Genomic DNA, 22,171 nt, shown 5'->3' with positions numbered 1-22,171 from the left:
AAAGGATTCCTGGAAAAGATGATGTAGTTAGAAAATGTTTTTGTAAGTTAAATAAGAGTAATAGAAGAAAAAAAAAACAGAAAATAAATAAGATCTATGGAAGAAAATTGGAAATGAAATTAATAGATTAGCACCAGAGGCACAGAACCTCGCTCAAGCAATACTCTTCCTGAAAATTAGAATGGACCAACTAGAAATCAAGGACTCCATGAGACAACAAGATATATTAAGAAATAAGGTCAAAATACTGGGGAAAATAGAAGAAAATGTAAAATATATCATAGCAAAAACAACTAACTTGGAAAATAGATTGAGGAGAAAAAAAATTTAAGAATCTGAAATCCTGGGCAGTAGGAAATATTTGAATTAGAACTTAAAATTGTCCACAGATAATGAATGCACAATGTGAGTTATTCGTCTGTGAATTGAGTATTGGCTATGTATGTAAATCAATTTTTTAAAATTTCCCCAAAGTAATTATAAGAGGACAGAAACAGAAATTGCCAGGGGAATAATATTTATTTGCTGCTTTTTCTTCTTCTATATAAGCCGAGTAAATAGTCCATGATAAATAAAGAAAGGAAAAGAAAACAAGAAACAAACTCTTCTTTTATGAGAAAAATCCCAGGTGTGTGTGTTGATGCAAGCCTGGAGTCCATGCTGCTGGGGACGAGGATGCTGGGATGCCTTGAGTTCAGGAGTTCTAAGGTGCAGGATAGTTTGAGTTTACTGGGTGTCTACACTAATTCCAGCACCAAGATGGTGAGCCCCCAGCAGCTGGGGGACAACAGGCTGACTGAAAAGGAGCTAATTTGCCTAAGTCATACAAATGGAGCATGTTTAAAGCTTCTGTGACCATTGAATGAAACCTTGGACTGTCTGCTGCACATCCAGCCTGGGTAAGATAGTCAAGGAAGCAGATTGGGCTTAGACAAGCTGGAAAAAGAAAGAAAGTGTAAGTTGTACTGAGAACGAGTTTGACAGCCTTCAGAGAGGTGGGGCTCATACTTCAACAGAGATGAGAAGAGGACAGAAGAAAAGGTTCGAACTGTTCTTCATCTGACCATTCCTGACGGGTTTTCTCTATATTTGTTTCACTTCTTGTCAGGATATCAGAAATAATATATTTATGGTCATAAAACACCTTCTAAAGCAGAGAATAACACTTTGGGGAATACAAGCCTTTGGGAAGATCTGAGTCATTGTCTTCTGCTATTCATGTAATTACCTAAGGATGACCAAAACAAACATAATGCAAGAGATGAAGTAGATTTGGGCCAAATTCAATGGTGCTAATAGAAGGTTCTAATAATTAAGCATATTTTAGGTAGCTTATTTTTTTAAAGAATGTCTGTATTTCATTTTTCTCAGTCACAAGTAAAAATAATTAATAACCTTAATTTTTATAATGTTTTTGTTCCAAATTTCATCCTTCTTCCTCCCCATCCTTCTTGGAGAGGCAAGTTCTTTGATACAGGTTTTACATTGCAACCCTTGGGCCTATATCTCAAAGAGAAAAGGGGAAAGGACACACTTGTGTGAAAATGTAGTAGCTTTTCATGGCAGCAAGGAGTGGAAATTGAGTGGATGCTCATCAATTGAGGAATGGCTCAATAAATTATGGCATATGGATGTAATGGAATATTATGTTCTATAAGAAATGATGAGCTGGATGATTTCAGAAAAGCCTGGAAAGACTTATATGAACTGAAGCTGAGTGAAGTGAGCACAATCAGAAGAACATTGTACACAGTAACAAGATTATGTGATGATCAACTGTGAATGGCTTAACTCTTTTCAGCAATACATTGATCCAAGACAATTACAATGGACTTGGGATGGAAAATATGCCATAAGCATCCAGAGAGAGACCTATGGAGATTGAATGCATATTGAAGTATAATCTTTTATCTTTTTGTTTGTTTGTTTGCTTTTTCTTTCTTGTAGTTTTTTCCTTTAGTTCTGATTTTTTTCTTTCAAGATATGACTAATATGGAAATATTTAAAATGATTTTATGTGTATAACTTATACCAATCTTGAAGAGAGGGGAGGTAAGGAAGAAAGGGGAAAAAAGAAAACTTTGAACTCAAAATCTTAAAAAAATGAATGTTGAAAGCTATCTTTACAAGTAATTAGGAAAATAAAATACTATTTAAAAAAAGAAAACTGTGAATTCTTAAAAAGATATTACATATGCAGTCATGCAAAACATATTTCCATATTTAACAACTTTTTTACCTGTTTTTCCCATAAGTTAGTAACTTTCTGTAAAAGCTGGTCTACTTGTTCTTTTTCTCCTCCTGGGCTAGTTATCAAAAAATCCACATCATGCCCAAACTCCTTTCCCCTAAGAAAACAATGAAAAACACAGTGAAAAGGCAGCATGACACAGAATTGTCAAGCAGCATCAATGGACATTGATTTTTATTGGACAGAAGGTCTTGGGGATAGAGCAGATCTATATACATTGGATTCTTTACCTTCGGAATCCTCCCGTTATGGTGATTAAGGCATCAGGCAAAAAAGTCCAGACTGCTTCTTTAACTATCAAGCTTACTGCATCTGCTTCTGCCTTGGACACACAGCTAATGAGGTCTTCATAATAGAGAAACCCTGAAAAGCAGTTTGACATATCAACTGAAAAAAATTAAAAAGCTGTAGACGGTGTGTGAAGTATACCAATTTAGGCTAGAGGTGAACTGTGAAATCTTGTAATTCTCTTAGATGGAAAGTCATCATTTCTAGTCAGATTATAACCTTCTGGTTTTTTTCAGATAGTACCTTTTTAACATTTAAAAACAAATTTAAGCCATCTACTGACAGATTGTTGTTTGTACATTGCCTTTCTTGAAGCTTCAAAGTGGTTTCTGTAATATTCTTACATTTTAGGATGAAACTTTGAATATCACATAGATGGGAGAGGTTTTTTGTTGTGTTTTTGTTATTGTTGTTGTTTGGGGGCTTTGGGATGTGTTTTATTGATTGATAAAGATTATAGCAAAGAAATGCGAGAAACAGTATCTCATGTCAGTCATTGCAACAAGAAAAATTGCACTTATAAAATACCTAGATATATGAAACCTGGGATCCAGAATTCTGACTCAAGATATGCTAATGTTCAGAAATTAATATATAACAAAAACATGAATTGTTCCTCCCAATATACTTATGAACTCAATAAGTTAATAACTGTACTGGAAGCAGAGTAAAATCACAAAGAAAATATTTGGTTCCAATTGCTTGAGGAAAAAAATAACATCCATAATAACAGAACAAAGATTTCAATAGAAGCTGTTACATTAAGTGTGGATAATCTCTGAAGTACATGCATACAATGATAAGCTTCCAGCATAGAGTCACTTAGTGGAAACAATTCAAAATACATGGGAAGATACAAAGCATGTCATTCCCATTGTTTAGCCAGATCCTGGAATTCTCCGAAGGAAGTTTTCTGCAAGCCTAATAATTTGGGGGATTTAAATAAGTCCACAGGCAGGCTAGATGGTTGTGAAACATAAAATCTCCACAGTCTCTTAAGAACTGAGTATTACTCTCATGCAGAGGGCAGAATTACATAATTTGGGAACTGGATGGGAACTCAGTAGCCAACTAGCACAAAACATACAAAGAACTTCCACCATAAATAACAATGGATAAACAATGGGCAAGAGCACAGTAGGTATGGATGGGCTGCAACATATTAACAAGCAGGGAGAAACTTCACAAAACAATTTTTTTTAAATGTAGGGCAATGTATAATGGGCTGGTCATATGACAAGGGTTAGGGATGATGAATAGCATCCAGAGGTATTACTGATATCATCATGATGTCAGGAGCAAGTTGGATGCATCCCCAGGAGTGAACTTATGAGAGGATGAAGCAGACATGAATAGGTGATGATTTCCAACACTGTTGTGAGTCCTGAGTTGATGAGATCAGTCGGTCAATAAACATTTATTAAGCACCTTCTATATGTCTGGCATTCTACCAAGCATAGTGGATTCAAAGAAAGATTGAAAACAACCCCTGCTTTCAAGTTCTAGGATCTAATTTAAAGGATCAGAGATCTACTCGAGTATGCTTATAGACTAGGGATAATATTTGTGTTTTTGAAGTAGGATGCTTTTCTTTGATTGTTGAATCTTTTTTTTTTTGCTTATTTTAAAAATTATATCTTTATGTGCATATTGAAAAATGATTTTTTAAATATTCTACAACCCTGACTATGTCAAACTACAGAGGATCTTAAAATAAAAAAGAATTTGTTTTTTTATCCTTTATACCTTATAGGTAATGGGGACCTATTCCAGGTCTATGGGTAACGTGATATGAACAGTCACTTTTTTTTAGTTTGGAGGAATGTAGATTGGTTGTCATAAAGAACAAAATACTGAGAGATCTGGGAAACCTTTATTTATCTTAAAATTTTGCTGTATTTTTAACATTCTTTTTTTAAAATTCAAATTCCTAATTCTCTGCCTCTCTCCCATCTCTCCCCTATCCATTGAGAAAGAAGGCAAGGAATCTGATATTAATTCTATATGTGAAATCATGTGAAATATATTTCCATAAGCAGGGAAACTATTGCAATTATCTATAGATCTCTAAGGGCTAATTCTAGATAGCAAAAGTAGGAGGAAAAGAAAGAAAAAGATGTAAGTGATTATAAAAGGAGTGTGAAGTATGGGGAGCTGGAAAAAGAAGACTCAGAGAGGAATTCAAGATTTCCAGTTGACTTGGCTAGGAGATTTGTGACTTTGTTGTTAGCAAAAAAAGGAAAGTCAGGAGGTGGAATAGTTGTATGCAGGGTTTTGTATGTAATGAAGTTAAGGTTACCACAGGGCTGCAGGCAACTGAAAACAGACTTAAAATTCAGAAACATGCCAGAGACAGGGAATAGGGCCATTTATGTTGGCATCTTTCTTTCAGTGTCTGTTACGTTAGACTACCAAGAGGCAATGTGGTATAGGAAGTGAGAGTGCTGGTCTTGAAGCTGTGTGATTCTGGGTGAGATATTTAGCCTTTCTCAGATTCATTTGCCTCATCTATAAAAATGAAGAGGTTGGACTAATTGACTTATATTTATACTCCTACGGCCCCATTTATCTCCATCCAAAATTTTATTACTAACTTCTTTTGATTACTCATAGAGGATGCTTGAATTCAGCCATCATTCCATTCCAAGCCAGTCCCAAGCCAATCAGCAGCTTGATTAGGGTCACAGCTTGCTTACCTTCCCACGCAAATCACAGGGAGCCATCAGAAAGGGTGAAGGAAGGAACCATAAAGATCTATCAAGGACTCGCATGCTGCTCTCTGAGACATTCCATCTCCCCTTCTTCCTCTCACCTCCAGCAACAGCCTTAACTTATTAGAGTAACAGCAATTTACAGGGACTCAGTTACCTGCTTTCTGCATTTTGGTAAATTTCAGGCTTTTGTCAGATTGGATTTTACTCAGTGTCCTGAAGCCCATTCGATACCATTTTTCAGCTGTCTTTAAGCCTACTCCAAACACAGATGTAAACAACTAAAATAAATAGAAAGGTATGAATCAGAAGGAGCTATAAATAATTATAGAGATAATAAAATAGAGATAAAATTATAGAGGAAAATAAAAATAGATTATAAAATTAAAAATGAAACATTTTAATATAATATTAAATTAACTTAAGATAATGTTTTCAACTACTCAAAGTCTGACAGTCAGAGGTTCTGGGTTTAAATGATGATTGCGCCATTTTACCACCTATAAAGCCCTAGAAAAGTCCCTTCATTTCCCCAGCTTAGTTTCCTCATTTCTAAAATGAAGGGGTTTAGTAACATTTTGCTATGTGTTAGGCAGTGTGCTAAAAGTTGGGGACTTAAATGGAATAAAAAAGCAAGACAGTATTGCTCTCAAGAAGCTTACATTCTAATGGAGGAAGATAACGCATAAAAAGGAACTGAGGAGCAAGGCCAGGAAATGGTAGCAAAGTTTGGAGAATCAGAGGCAGAAGTAGGAAGTGAGTGAAGGATGGCTTGCCTGGGCCCATTCTCAATATGGGAGCTCTAGAAGGAATTCGATGATGGGAGAATGGGACCCAGTGGTGGAGGAGCATCCCAGGGCTAGAAAGGTAGCTCAAGTGAAGAATTAGAAGGTGAGGAAGGAAGGGAAGGAAAATTGGCCAGGCCCCTCCCCAAGATGGCCCCTCCCCAAGATGGCCCTTCAAGGTCCCTTACAACTAGAAAATGTATGTTATAATGCTCTGATGCCTTTTGTCCTGAATTGTCTAAGCAAATCTCCCTCATTAAAACACAAATCTCTTTCAATGATTATTTTATTTATTATTGTTGTTTTTTTTAATCGCTTGCACCTAACATATTTCATTGTTTAGTCATTGTTAAGTTATGTCTGACTCTTCATGATCTCATTGGAGTTTTTCTTGCAAAGACACTGGAGTGGTTTGCCATTTCTTTCTCTAACTCATTTTACAGATGAGGAACAGAGACAAAAAGAGTTAAGTGCCTTGCCCAAGGTCACCTAGCCATTAAGTGTTATTTCTACATAATTGACTTTCTTTGTAATACTATGTATTTTATTTTATGCATTTTTATGCAGCTAGATGACACATTAAAGAGAACATTGAACTTGGAGGCAGAAAGACGAGTTCAAATATAGCTTTATATACTTAACTAGTTGTGTGATTATGGCCAAGTCACTTAACGTCTGCCTGCCTCAGTTTTCTTATCTGTAAAACGAAGATACTGATAGCACTTACCTGCCAGTATTGTTATAAGGATAAAATGAGATATGTGTAAAGCCCTTTGCAAACCTTAAAGTACTATATAAATGTTAGCTATTAATTAAAACAATTTTTAGAGAATGGGACCATAGGCAAAATGATCCATTTAATACACAAAAAATTAACAACTCCTGATTTAGTCTAAATCATAGACCTACATCTGAAGAGAGTGAGCTCTCCAAGGCTATAGGGCTGGTCTATGGTAGATGGAGCCAGTAAGCAGTGAGCGAGTAGTATTCAATTTTTCCATCTGCTCACTCTTCATATCATATCTTGCAGTCTCTAAATGTTAAGCAGTTTCAGGATGAATAAAATGAAAACATACTTTGAAAGCCTGGTAGCGCTCATCATTTAGCACAGCTTGAACTTCCAAACTTTGTCCATCTTCAATAATTTCCTAGATGGGACAGTTAAAATGTTTTGTCAGAATTCATTCAGTTATGCAATGAATAATCTAAGGAGCCTCTGGTTTGGAGATTTGGAAGTTCTAATTTAATGATTATATTTTAATATCTGAAGGATCTGTGATTACAGTGGCAGCAGTACTTGCCTCTACCACACACATATTCACAATATGAAAATAAGCAAATAGGTATTGTCACAGATTTTTCATGATTATGCTAAAAATCCTCATAAGACTTTTCCCATTCCCTCTCCATCCCCAAAGGATACTAACGTGATGCTTCTTTTTAAAATGTTTAAAATTCTAAGCTTAATAAACTCCAAATATAGTAGTACAGAAAAAGATGATTATACACAAAAACAGGAATTCCCATTATACGAGCTGCTTTTCTGTTAAAACTTGGGAACATGAACTCCAAACTTCTATTTCAGGAAAGTTCAGCTCAGATATCTTCTCATAGAGCCTTGGAACTCCTCTAACTGACCTATCTACTATACCCCCTTCTCTTTTCCTCTCTTCTTCTTCCTATCCCCCCTCAGCTTTTAACTCTCTTTTGTGCATTATATTCCTCCATTAGATTATAAGTTCCTTGAGAGAAGGAGCTATATTTCTTTTTTCATATTTGCATTCCCACCACTTAATATAGTACTTGGCACATGGTAAGTATTTCTTCATAAATCTTGATAATATTTATTTAATATCAATCAACTACTTGATTTTAATTTAATTAATGTTATTTATAAATCTATTCACATAATATTTACATGTAACTTAATTAAATGATAATGATTTAAATAGTTAATTTAATAATATGTTTGCAGTAACTATTGACTGACTAACTGATTGATTTGTGTGATGAGGACCAGGTGGTGCTTTTCGTTATGCATTTATTTCAACGAGAAAAATTGCTGCTCCTCATATATATATATATATATATTATATAAATGATGGGTAATGAACTAAAATAATTACAACCTAGGAAAAGGACCCAGGAGTCAATGTGAGCTATTCATCTACTTCAGTTTGGAGAAGTTTTCTAAGAGAATTCTTTATTACTATTTTAGAATTATAAGAAATCTGAAATCAACTAGATTCATAGTTCTAGAGGCAAAAGTAACTTTTAAGGCTCCTGAAATCAACACCTTCATTTTACTTTTGGGGAAAATGAAGACCAGAAAGAAAAAGTGATTTGCTGGAGTCACTTAACTAGTCAGTGGTAGATGGAAGACAAGATCCCAGAGTTTCAGGTTCTTTTACCACAATATATCACTGTCTCTCCTTTTCTCTCCTAAGCTGGCCCTTCATCAGTTCATCCTGGCCATGTGAACAGAATCTTAAGTCTTCCATGTATAAATGCACATACATACATGCATATACATACATGTGTACATACAACAGGACAGATAAATCAACCAAACATACACATGAAACATCATGAATAAAAGTAATTTGTGTGTTACCTCCATGATACCTTTAACTTCATCTCCAATCCATGGCAGTCCTTCTGCATCTTTCATACTGACTATAGCAAATGGAAGACATTTCAGCACAGAGGTTGCTCTCAAAAATGTCAGGCAATGACCATGATTTTCTCTAAACTCATAATTTTTTGCCAGTATCTCAAAAGCATCCTAAAAAGCAAATCCAGATTTGCAAATGCTGGATCATTTTATGTGACCAAAAAAATTAGTGTTCAAGAAACTAAAAATAATAGCTAAGATTTCTATCAAGCTTAAATGTTTGAAGTGCTTTACACTGATTATTTTACTTGATCTTTACAACAGTTCTCTGAGGTAGGTATGATTATTATTCCCATTTTACAGATAGGGAAACTGAAATTGATAATAACATTTATAGAATGCTTTAAGATTTGCAAAGCATTTTATATATGTTCTCTCACAACAACTTCATGAAGTAAATGTTATTACTATAATCATTTAAAAGATGGGGAAACTGAGATTGAAAATAGTAGTAACAATAGCAGCAGAAGCAGTAACAGTAATAATAGGGAAGGAGGAGGAGAAAAAAAGAGAAAGGGGTACAGGATGAAGAAGAGGAAGCTGTATAGGAAGAGGAGGAAGAGGAAGAGGAGGAGAAAGACTAATAGATAGATCTCTGTCTGGGCTTGAAGTCAGGAAAACCTGAGTTCAATTATAGTTCCAGACATCTCACTTTGTTTCTCTTTGACTCTTTTCTCATCTGTAAAATAGTATTAATAATAACACCTAGCTTTCAGGTTCATTGTAAAGACTAAGTGAGATTATCTTTATAAAGCATTTAGCACAGTGCTTGACACATAATAAACCCTATGTAAATGCTTATTCTCTTTTTTTTAACAAACAATAATACCATTTATATTTCACCTTAAGGTTCACAAAGTGATATAAGCATGTAGTTTCCTATTTATCATTTTTTTTTTACAGATTTTTACAGATGAGGAAACTGAGGTTGAGATAAAGTTAATTATGTAGGGTCACAAAACCCAGATTTTCCTAAAACCATGTCCTGCACTTTATCCAATGAGCCACTTAGTGATGTAAATGATCAGCATTCTATTTTCAGAACCAGAGGCAACATCTTTATTGGAAAAGAAGACTCTAGATAGTTCTCAACTGGTGTTTCACAATGAATCACCCAGTTTTCTAGAGTAGAAAGTCAGAATAGCTAAATACCCCAAATCTGATGTGAGGAGGATAATTTACTAAGGAAGTGAATAAAAGTGACTATAATATGCCATTACTGATAGGCACAGTGATCAGGAACACCTCAGTTAAAACCTTTCTCTGATACTTACTTGTATGACCTTGTATAAATCACTAACCTGTCTGCCTCAGTTTCCTCATCTGTAAAAGGATAATAATAGCCCTTACCCCACCATGGCTATTGTGAGGACAAAATGAGATCATATCTGTAAAGTGTTTTGCAAACCTTAAAGTCCTATATAAATACAAGCTAATATTACTTCTGTCATCTTAGGGAAGTTTCTAATGGGAATTTAGTTCACCAGTGCAAGATTACAACCTATTTATGACATAGTGAATAAATCTTACATATTAAAGAACTTGTAAGGCATATAACTATGTTGTGCCACAGTTTTCTTTTGTTGTCCTGACTCAATTTCCCTAATTGTCCTGACTCAATTTCCCCAATTGTCCTGCCTCAGTTTCACTAATTGGTCCTGCCTTGGTTTCCTAAATTGTTCTGCCTCAATCCCCTTAATTGCAACCCCTCCCCCTTTAATAAAGACTGCTATAACTCAGGACTATTTGCTCTAAGGTAATAAATTGTCAATGTGTAAACTCAGAAAGGGGAACTCCAGACATTGTTTCTGGAGTCCGACATTTTCTTAACTCCTAGTTTGTTAGAATTTATGGTCCTACCCCCCCCCCCCCAACCTGTTGGAACTGGATTTATGGTTCCTGCCTGGAGATTCCCGCTCACCAGAGTTTGGACTCCACCCCTGCCTTTGTTTTACTGCTGTGTATAAATATGTCATTGAGAACTCATTGAGAATTGGCTGCTGGATGCTGGCTAGAGGCTGGATTCTTAGAGGCCATAGCCTCATTCAGCTCTGGGACCAAACCATGAATCCTAATTTGGTCCCAGTATATCTCTCCCATTTAATAAATTATTAAAAACTCTCTAATCTCTATCTTGCCTCATTTCTCCATCATTACACCAGCAAGTGTCAGAGTCAAGATCTGAATCCAAGTCTTCTGAATTCCAAGTCCAGGTCTAATCAATCAACTTCCTTCTTCTCTCTCTTCCTTCCTTTCTCCCTCTCTTCCTTCCTTCCTTCCTTCCTTCCTTCCTTCCTTCCTTCCTTCCTTCCTTCCTTCCTTCCTTCTTTCCTTCCTTCCTTCCTTTCTTCCCTTCTTCCCTTTCTTTAACCTTTCCTCTTCCCTTTCTGTCCATATAAGGAATCATAACCTTATCTGTGGATGCTCTGTCCAAAGGAATATAAATTTTGCTGAAACCTACCGAGGTATCTTGGGGTTCATGGGCTACATTTCTTTTTTTATAGATCTTAAATCCAAAACACTCAGATTCTTACAAATGTTTTCTTCCAAAACTAAAGACAAACAACAAAAATCATTTATTGAGTATTTAACTATGTACCAACCACTGTGCTAAGTGCTGAATGGTACTCATTACCACATTTACATTAACATTATACAGCACTATTCACAGAAAGTAGTGGATAGTTTTGATCCCCCTGAGGCAATTTAGGTTAAATGACTTGCCCAGGGTCACACAGCTAAGAAGTGTTAAATGTCTGAGACCAGATTTGAATGCAAGTCCTGCTAACTTCAGGGCTGGTAATCTATCCATTGAGACACCTAGCTGCCTCTATGGATAGTTCTTAAGGTGATAATCCAAAAACTAGTTGTATAGGCTTTTCTATTTACAAAAAGGGAAACTGCTGAAACCTTCCACAAGGACCAATGAGAATGTGGCTTGTAAGTGGAATGGATACCCAAGAACCCCTGGAAAATCAATCATCTCGTCAATATTTTTGTGGATAAATGGAAATCATCTATAATGTGTTTATTTTCTATAGACATTGCTTTATATTAACTACCTTACCGTAAACCTTTGGTTATGGTTGTTTAAAGTTGTCCGTCTTTGGCAAGCATATGGGGAGATGGCATTCATTGCAGGTGACTGAATCTTCAACATGCCTTCATTTGGATCTGGATTAGCTGAAGCAATACTGCTCTCCTAGACAAGAAGGCAGAAAGTGAGCCTCAATTTTGTTGTTGTTGTTCTAGAACCCATGGTAATTTTAGCAGAAAACATTTAATCACAATAGTATCAAGTTTTTAGTTATTCAGAAGTCCTCTTTAATATTTTCAATGTATTGTAAGTAAACTTTAAATCATAAAATCTTAGAGCCAGAGGAAGTTTCGCAATCATCTGATCCAACTCCTGTTAACCCAGTCTAGGAGGCAAGGCAGTATACTTGTGATAGCAAAAACTGCTGCCTTAATGAACACCTTCATTTTTCTTCCACTCTGAGGTTGTTTGGAAGCAGTATATGATGAAAGCAAAAGCCCTAAAAATTCTGGGCTGGGGCTCCTAAACTGGCCTATCACGTAGTAATGATATAGCAATATATACAAGCTGAGGGAGGTAAAAAAGAGAAGATAGGAAAGAGAGGAGAGACAGAGGGAGATAGAGACAAAGACAGAAAAACAGAGAGAGAAGGGAGGGAGGAAGGGAGAAGGGCAAGAGAGCATCTGATGAGATTTCTTGACAGAGCCTGAAACTCTAGAGGTTTGGTAGGTTGGCTATGGAGACCTATGTACAAATCCCATGACAGACACTAGCTGTGTGGCCCTGAACAAACCACTTAGTTTCTCTGAGTGTAGGTTTCCCAAGAGAGTTGAACTCAATGACTTTTAAGGTTCCTTTCAGTCCTGAATCTGAAATAGTACCAACTTGCACTCACATGCTTAGGATAGCTTTTCCAAGAAATGACTTTTACTTCAGATTTGAGGTACCTACTCCTAAAACTGTAGTCTATGAGCATCCATTGATGCACCTCCTATTAATAGTCAACCAGTAAATCCAAATAGCTTTTAGGAGCGACATTTACTAAAACAGTATAGAAGAACAGCAGCCATAGAGCATTTACCTTGAAAAACCTAGAGTGTGTTCTCTAAGAAATATACCCAATATCCATCAGAAGAGTGGGTAAAAACTTCCAGAACAATGGTAGATTCATACACGTAGAGAACTCAAATGGCCAAGGCAATTTATAACACCAATATCATAGAGTCCTGATATTCTTTGTCTCCTAGTAGAATCCTCAGGAAACTCAATTTTCAATTGCCAGGGCTATTTTCCCCCTGATTTCTTTGCTCTCTCTCTGTCTCTCTGTCTCTCTCTCTTTTGACTCTCTGACTCTCTCTCTCTTTCTGACTCTGTCTCTGTCTCTGTCTCTGTCTGTCTGTTTCTCTCTCTCTCTCTCTCTCTCTCTCTCTCTCTCTCTCTCTCTTTCTGTCTCTCTTTTGCTGTCAGATGTCACATTACTAGAAGCTTCTTCTAGCTTTGTGTGATTGTTCCTCTCTGTGCCCATGTGTCTTCCTCAATTGTACTTACAGCTCTCCTTTATCAGTTTTTCCTTCTAAGTAATCAGTTTCCCCACCACCCTAACACCAAGAAGTGATTCTTCCTCAACTGCTTTCCAATTCACTGATAGTTTCCAGGGCTTGTATATTTAAAGTCCTACAAAGAGACAGTATATTTTTCAATTGAATAACAAGAAATCAACAAGAATTTATTAAGAGTCTAGTATAAGCCAGGCACTGTATAAGTATAAACACTGAAACAATCCCTACTAGGAAAGTGTTTCCATTCTAATGAGGGAAACAACAAGCACGCATATAAACATATGTTCTGAATATGAGAAGTTGGATTAGATAATTTCTAATGTCACTCCATGAATACAGTCCCAAAATATCTGTATTCAGAGCTCAGGTAAGTAGGAAAAAGGATGACCAAAAATGGTCATCAGGCAGTAAAAATTTTCACCATAACAATGTATCAATCTGAATTGTTGAAGGGAGAGTGCAAGCCATTAAAATCATGGGTCTGGGGAAGTATCAAAGAAAGAGGGAGCTTATTTCTCATTTGGGGAAATTATTCTTTTTTGAGCATGAAATTTTTTTATTATGCCAAAAGACAATTTTTTTCATAGACTTTCCTTCTTGTCTTTGTACAAGGACAGAAAAGAAACATTTGCAACTTTTATAATCGTGAAGCAAACTCCAGGAATATCACCAACAACATGGCCATTTCTACTAAATCCAGTAACCAAAATCTCATTGTTTTCCTCAATAAAATTCAAGCAACCATCATTGGGAACAAAGGAAGTGGAGTTTGTTGTTTGTTTGCTATTTTTAACCAACCGGACTTAATCCAGTCATTAATCAACTGGTGGCAGTATTGGGCTGCTTGGCTTCTACACCAACTTTTTCTAAGACAATCCCTTTTAAGTGAGATTCTCTTCCAAATGTGTTGGCTTTCAAGACAGTTAACAAATGAGCTTTCTTGTATTGATTTTATGCCCCTTCTGATCTCTTCTGTGGCTATAGAGCTTTCTAGCTGCATGAAGACATAGCACTTACCCATAATACCACCTTCCTGGCTGAGAGAAAAGTAGGGAAATTAGTCTTAAGTCAATGAAAACTATCTCTATCTAACTTACCACAAGTTGATATTTTCCTTTTGTGTCCACTGGTTTTCCAACTTTCATGCATTCAATCAACCAAGAGACATCAAGGAGCTCAAAATGTGCCGTCGTTTCCAATTTATGTGCCTCGAGCCAGGCTAGGACATCTGAACCAGAATTATTTTCCGCCACAATGTGGGTCACTGAATTGCTGTGGAATAGATAATAAAGTAGTAAGTGTTGTTATTGTTGCTGTTTTGTTGTTCATTTAGCTGGGGCCCTTCTTACTGTGCTATTGGGGGACAAGGATAATACTTGTGAGTATAGACTTTTCCTTTACTGGAGAGCTATATACACTGGATGCCACCGTGAAATATATGGGGTCCTAAGGATTATTTACTAATGAGGCCCTTTTTATAATGGTACAGGAGAAGAAAAGGTATCTGAGAGTGCTGAAAATCACAATACTTTTAGGCCTTCTCCACAGAGTAACTTCATTATTGGTATGTCTAGATGTGAAATTTTTATAATTCTATAATACAAGAGGAATAATATCAACCTTGACAATCCTACTATAATAAAATCAGGTATTTCAACTAAATGGTTCAGATGGCTCAAAGATTCTCATTAAAGGGGCAAAAAAATTAATTGGAAAAGTTGGGGTTTATTTTATACACATCCAAAGACATTTCACGGTATACTTGATCTGTCTCATTTTGCAAGTAAACATCTACAAAAAAGTGAAAAGAACTAGTTTATTAAGATATGAATCAGCATGTTTGCAGAGAATGAGGAGGTAAAAGTGGAAAAATTGTATTAAGAACTCAATAAAACCCTTTAAATTAAATGCTGACTTCAGTGCTAATGTGTGGGTGTAAAGGAGTATGTTGGGAAAAAATTGGTTCAAAAGTAAGAAATGGAAGAGAAAGAAAAAGGGGCTTACAGACTATACATATAGCAGGAATCTTTGAGATGGCAATAGGAAGTCACTGGACATAGCACATAGTAACACTATCAGAAATTAAACTAATTATATTTTAATAAATAGAGAATTTACTGATATGGGAACCATTTTCTTTTCTTCTTTTTATTTTTAGCTATTTCTGTATTTTGGTTTTTTAATTATACGTTAAAAATAGTATTAGTTTTTTTAAAACATTGAGTTCCAAATTCTCACCTTCCTTCCCTTCTCATTCTTGAGAAGACAATTTGAAATAGATTATACATTTCAGTCATACAACACATATTTCCATGTTAGTTATTTTGTGAAAAAAAAAGACAAAAATCCCCAAGAAAAAGAAAGTTTTAAAAAAGTATGCTTCAAATGACATTCAGATTTCATCAGTTCTTTCTCTGGAGACAGGTAACATTTTTCATCATAAATTCTTCAGAATTATCTTAGATTATTGTATTGCTGAAAATAGCTAAATCATTCATAGCTTATTATTTTACAATATTGTTGTTATTACATACAATGTTCTCCTGGTTCTGCTCACTTCACTTTGCAGCATTTCATGTAAATCTTACTGAGTTTTTTTGAAACTATTTTACTTATTTCCTATAGCACAATAGTAGTCCTTCACAATTATATACTACAATTAGTTAGCCATTCCCAAATTGATGAGCATCTCCTCGATTTCCATTTTTTTGCTACCAAAAAAAGAATTGGTTTAAATATTCTTGTATATGTAAGTCCTTCTTTATTTTTCTCTTTGTAATACACACTTTGGTATTAAGTTAAAAGTTATACAGTTTTGTAACCCTTTGAGCATAAAGGAACCAGTTTCAAATTAACTTATGTACAAATCATCAACTTGTTAGGAGAAAGATCAAAAATTTTCTAAATTAGAAGACAGAGTATACAAATGAAAAGATTTGGTTACAATTGAGGATACTCCAAACTGGCATATTTTTAAAAAGCCTTTTACACTAAACAGTGGGAAAAAAATAAAATAGGGACATCAATCCAAATTCTCACCATTCCTAGAGAAGTTTAAATTAGATCAATCTCCCTAGGAAAAATTTTAAAAATCTAGATACCATATCACCCAACAAACATTTTATCACCTTGCCAATCAAAGAGGCTTGACAGTCAGTGGTACCAGTGGTCAATAAAATCATCTCATTTATAAAGTCTTCCAAAGGAAGATGATGGAATATTATAAGTAGTATTGCCTCATAAAAAAAAGCAATAGATTAGTGGACAGAAAGATAATTTTATGGAAAGTTAGGCAAAAGGCTTAATATCATCCCAAAACCATTTAAAGAAGAAACAAAAGTAGGAAAACAACAGATAAAAAAATGGAAAAGTGTTGTTAAAATTTCTATAATATACTTTTATTTATAAATGGCAGAAATGAAATTTTATAGAAATGAAAATTGAGACCTACATAAGTAACTTGCCTGAGGTTCCATAGCTAATTAGTGGCAGTCAGTATTTTAACTCAATGCCATATTTTTTTCTATTGCTGCACACCCTAAAATCTTAGCTCTGTCACTTAGGACCTATGTGACCCTTTTCTTCATCTATAAAAGAAGAGCTTGGAACTAAACAATCTCTAACATCCCTTTCCATTCTTAATCTTCAATCCACCAAATGAGCAATCTTCTTTTTAATCACCATAAAACCCATAAAATTTCTGTGTAAGAAAATTCAGTTTGAGAACTCTGACTTCTGTTTCCGGGAGTTGATATGCATTTATTTTTGCTTTTATATAAAACACATATTAGACCTACTTGTTCCACTGTATGAGTCTGGGAACTTTGCCATAATCAAATGTACAGCCGCAGTCAAGTTGCCGCTGTACTATCAGCTTCCTCTCTTGAGTGTGCAGCTGGGCTGGGTTCTCAGCACACACACACACACACACACACACACACACACACTCTCCTCCCTTCCTCCAGGCAAAGATGCAACACTTTTGGCAGCAGCAAAAACTTGCTCTGAATCAGTGAGTTATAGGTTCACTTTAAACAAGGATTCATTCCATTGCCAAAGACACTTTTTATTTCTTTGTTTGAGTCTTTATATTTAATTTCTCAGGTAGTTTAAAGATCTAAGAGAAATATTTTCATGTATATATATATATATATATATATATATATATATATTTATATCTTTATACATACACACACATTTTTTTCAAAAACAAAAAGAATCCTACAAGTTTGGAATAAAAGGAAGATAATTTGTTTATTTAAAAATTTCAGATATGCCCATCAGGAGTAAGCTTTGCATAATGGATAGAGAGTGCTAGAAATAGAGCCAGGAAAACCTTGTTTGAACTTCCACTTTAGACATTTACTAGCTGAATGACCATGGACAGATCACTTACTTCCTAAGTATTTGCTAAGTTTTTTCACTTTCAAATTAGGCTGATAACAGCACCAATTTAAAGTGTTGTAAGGATCAAATGACATCGTGTATTTGTATATATATACATATATATTATATATACACACTTATGTATATATGTGCATATATGTGATATTTGAAAGCTTTAAATCATCACACAAATGTCCACTATCATTATTTAATAAAATTTAAAAATTATTCTCTATTATATAATGTCAGACATGGTTGATATTTTGGTTGTTTTGTTTTTCATTTTTATTATTGAATTGCTACTTTCTCTCTGAAAAAAAAAACCAACCATTTTGTTACTAAGGATGGTTCATTGAGTATGGAAGAGAAAGAGATATATTTGGAAATACAGATTACATAACAAATTTTTGGGGAAAAAAGCCAAAACAATTTTTAAAATTCTTTCTCTTTCTCTCTGTCTTTATCTGTCTCTCTGTCTTTTCCACATTGTTTTGTCTTCTTGCCCTTCCTCCTTTCCTCACCCTCTCTGTGTGTCTGCCTATCTCTTTCTGTCTCATAGAAAGTCATTAGATTTTAGTCCTAGAAAGGATCGTAGAAATTATCTCATCAGGCTGCCTCATTTTATTGAGACATCTGTAATATAAAATCCCAGAGAGAAGTGAATGACTAATCTAAGCTAACACAGCTGTTAGATGAAGTCTTTCCAGATTCAATAATGCAAGATATCTTATGGAAATAAAATTAAAGTTAATTGTCCTATTATTTTTCTGTAAATATTTTAAACAGGAGCCAATTCTATCCACTGAATGCTGTAGATCAAGGATGGAAAGAAACCCTTACCTATAGTAACACACACACACACACACACACACACAAACTCTACCATCCAAAATATAATAATAACTGACAATAGATAAATAAAGCCAAATTTGGGTTTTATTGAAAGAGAGAAAAAGAAAATGTTAAATTTGTGTCCTTAAAATTTTAAAGGTGAAGCTAATAACGTAATTCAATAAGAACAACAAATATTTATTTTAAAATACTCCAGTTGCACATTATAATGAATAAGGAGAGACAATAGGAAGGGGGAAAGGCAAAAAAAAATGAGACAAGATAAACCAAAGGAGAATAAAAAAAGAGCGACTGTGAGAGATAAAGTGATGAAGAGGAAAAAGAAAAAGAAAAAAAAAAGGATATTCATAAGCCTCTGAGGTGAATGCTTTAGTAGATGATAACGCTTGTCTCATCTTGTACTCTTCCCTTTGGCTACGGACCTTAGAGTAAATTAGTATTAGTTATCATGAAAATCTTTTATTTTCTTCTCAATAATTTAGGAAAATCCTGTATTCACTGGGGAATTTCTTATTTATTTTTCCTTTCAAACTTTATTTAAGTAAGAGCTTTCCCAGACAATTCCAAAGTATATACTTTGTATGTATGTGAATAGATTGAGATGAATGCGTGTGTGTGTGTGTGTGTGTGTGTGTGTATGAAGTGATGTTTTGGGTTCTATACTTATAAATTAAGTTTGGCACATGTTTTGTCAATATCATTGTCATTCAAAATCTGTCAGGTTGCCTTAACTTTTTTCATCCCATAAATCCCAAAGCTCATATTTGTCATTTATTTCTGTATTTGGATTCTTTACCACCAATCTCCCACTTCTCCCCCTCCCAATTAAATTGAGCTTTTTGGTCTAATTGTATATTAGTAGACATAAAATATACACCAGAAAACCCTTAAAATGACTAAGTTAGAGGAATGTCTATCTATCTGCAGAAAAGATGGCCCAGTTTTATCTCTCCAGCCTCTGATTCCAGCACATTTGGGAGTGAGATCCATGGTGCCTGTGTTTTGTGAAGGCTGAGTAAAGAAACATGGGTTCTCATTTTCAATCTTCCACTTGCTTATACAACCATGAGCCCTTAAGGTCCAATACTTGTTAGTTCTCTCTTCTGTAAAGTGAAGAGACCCTAAATATCCTTTAGGGTCCCTTTCAGCAATTGCATCCTATGATCCACATAGATTCAAAGGCATCATCATTTTCCTGAGGATCCCTGCAAGGGCCATACAGCAGAGAAACCTTCTCCTGATCACATTTAATAACCTACATCCCCTAGAAGCAGTGTGTAAGTAGCCTGGATGCACCTGTCAGTCCTCCCAGTCTCTGCCAATGAAGCCACACTCACACACAGCAGCACAGGTGAAAGAAAAACAGGAAGACCATGCTTCTGTGTTAAACTGGTTGAAACCCTTGGGTCTGAGTTGGGGAAAGTGCAGAGAAATTGATGGATTTGTATGAGAAATATAATTAAGGATAAAAAAATCTCCCCCAGTCCCATCACTTTCTCCACATATCAATTATTGTTTAACTATTATCCCTATCCTACTCTTCACAGAGAGCAAACATAAAGAATTCTAAGTTTTTACTGCCTTCCAGATTAAACCTAATTTCTCTTGATTTGTTTATCATGTGTCTTAGAAAAGTTCATGATATACTAGAACGATCATTTATTTAGAGCTTAAATTTTAGCCCAAGATATGTCGTTGTTTGTCTTTGTAAGTAAGTTGCTGATGTGATCAGGATGTGTTTGCATGATAAAGAGGCCTTTAAACAAATTGGGTTTCTTTCTTTTTTTTTTTTTTAAAGTCAATCACAGTTTTTAAAAATGAAATAAGCAGTGTCTTACCTTAATTCGCTTTCAACCCTGAAACCTTTCTTTCGAGCCAGATCCATCAGGAATGTTCTCCGGGTTGCCCCCATTTTCTTCTCCAAAATAAAAAGGACAAATTCATGAAATTTAATTTCATAAAGTTTAGAGGAAATAGCATCCATCTTTTTCTGTCTTTTCTTCCCATGGTCTGAATCTGTGGTCCTGATCCTATGCATGTTGGGAGCTGTGGCTTTTGGCTGTAAACCCCAACTTGAATCTCCAACAGTGAGCGTAGAATGCTAAGTATTTCTGTTTACCAGGAACTTTGATGTCATCTTACTGACTTTCTTCTGAAGGCAGAAACAAAGCCCACATAGGCTCTATTTGCAGCTAGCATTTATTGAATGAATGAATGAATGCATTCCTTCTGAAAATGAAGTGGGGAATGTCTCAACTTCATTTCATAATGCAGCCTTTGCTGGTCAGACATCCCTTATAACAAAGAATTTTTTTTAAATGAGGAAAAAAAATCAGTTTTTCAAACCTAATTGATATATAGATCAAGTCTTGTCATATATGCAATTCCATACCCATAATCCCCCACTTCTGCAAAGAAAAGAGAATTAGGAAAATTTCAAGTAACTTGTAAATTATTATTACTTTTTTTAGTATAAGTGCATTTGAGAATTTCACTTTGCAATTCAATTACAATAGCCCCATATTTATTAAGGATTAATGTAAAAGTTTCTGAGTATATAAAAACCAAAAATCATCCTAGTCCCTACCCTCATTAGTCACATTCTACTGAAAGATTGCTAAATACATTTAGGCTAATTTGGCAAGAAAAACACTAACAACTCATGGAAAGGTTTTAGAATAGAGATGGCAGCCAGATTGAGACTAGAAGAAAATTAGTAATTCCATGAGGAAGAAGTGAGAAAGGAAGTACATTCTGGTCATGAGAGAAAGCCTGTTTGAAGCCACAAAAATGGGACATGGAATAATGAGTTTGGGAAATTGTTTGTATAGTCCAGTGGAGAATATAGAGTGAAAGGGAATAATAAGAAATTTGTTTGGAAAGGGAGGTGAAAGCTTAGTTACAGAGGGACTTAAATAGAGCAGCAAAGCTTCTATTTTAGCTTATAGGAAGTAGGAAATAACTGGAAGTTTTTTTAGCATGGGTATGAAGTCACCAGAGGTGGGGATTGAGGATATTATTCTGGCAGTTATGCCCTCCTATTTTAACGTGTTTAGTTTGAGATACCAATTGAACTTCTAAGCTCTATCAAACTTCTATCAAACACTAATGGGGGGCAGCTAAATGGCACAATGGATAGAGCACTGGTCCTGAAGTCAGAAAGACCCGAGTTTAAATTCAGCCTCAGACACTTAACACTTAGCTGTGTGACTCTGGGCAAATCATTTAACCCCAATTTGGGAAGGAAGGAAGAGAGGGAAGGAAGGGAAGAAAGAAGGAAGGGAAGAAGGAAGGAAGAGAGGGAGAGAGTGAAGGAAGGAAGAGAGGGAAAGAGAGAGGGAGGAAGGAATTAAGGGAGGGAGGAAGGAATCAAGGAGGGAGGGAGAGAGGGAGAAAGGGAGGGAGGGAGGAAGGAAGGAAGGAAAGAAGGAAGGAAGGAAGGAAGGAAGGAAGGAAGGAAGGAAGGAAGGAAGGAAGGAAGGAAAGAAGGAAAGAAGGAAGGAAGAAAGGAAGGAAGAAATTACTCCAATAGGAATAGATGACTTCTCTCTCAACTACTACATTCCATTAGCATGGAAGATTAAACTGTCACAAAGGCATAGAGGGATGTGTCTTATATGTAATCTCT

At 35.3% G+C, this 22,171-nt stretch overlaps 1 protein-coding gene across 2 annotated transcripts in view; it reads right to left on the bottom strand.

The window, feature by feature from the left end:
- The window catches only part of DNTT (DNA nucleotidylexotransferase), a 30,823-nt gene extending 9,437 nt beyond the window's left edge, over nt 1-21,386 (bottom strand). Inside the window, exons 1-8 of one of the 2 annotated variants that reach the window (XM_031956174.1) lie at nt 20,382-21,386; nt 14,403-14,577; nt 11,777-11,911; nt 8,650-8,820; nt 7,112-7,183; nt 5,408-5,531; nt 2,482-2,614; nt 2,240-2,348 (exon numbers count right to left, since the gene is read on the bottom strand). In XM_031956174.1, the coding sequence (XP_031812034.1) occupies nt 2,240-2,348; nt 2,482-2,614; nt 5,408-5,531; nt 7,112-7,183; nt 8,650-8,820; nt 11,777-11,911; nt 14,403-14,577; nt 20,382-20,581 (1,119 nt within the window). In that variant the 5' untranslated portion in view covers nt 20,582-21,386. The remainder of the gene's footprint in view (nt 1-2,239; nt 2,349-2,481; nt 2,615-5,407; nt 5,532-7,111; nt 7,184-8,649; nt 8,821-11,776; nt 11,912-14,402; nt 14,578-20,381) is intronic. The other variant, XM_003755238.4, reaches the window with a different exon arrangement.
- Between the last annotated feature and the right edge of the window lie 785 nt (nt 21,387-22,171).

The sequence above is a fragment of the Sarcophilus harrisii genome, chromosome 2 (genome assembly GCF_902635505.1).
Source record: "Sarcophilus harrisii chromosome 2, mSarHar1.11, whole genome shotgun sequence".
In the NCBI taxonomy this organism is placed as follows: domain Eukaryota; kingdom Metazoa; phylum Chordata; class Mammalia; order Dasyuromorphia; family Dasyuridae; genus Sarcophilus; species Sarcophilus harrisii.
The sequence above is the reverse complement of the archived record's forward strand: the minus strand, read 5'-3'. Positions and strand labels throughout refer to the sequence as shown.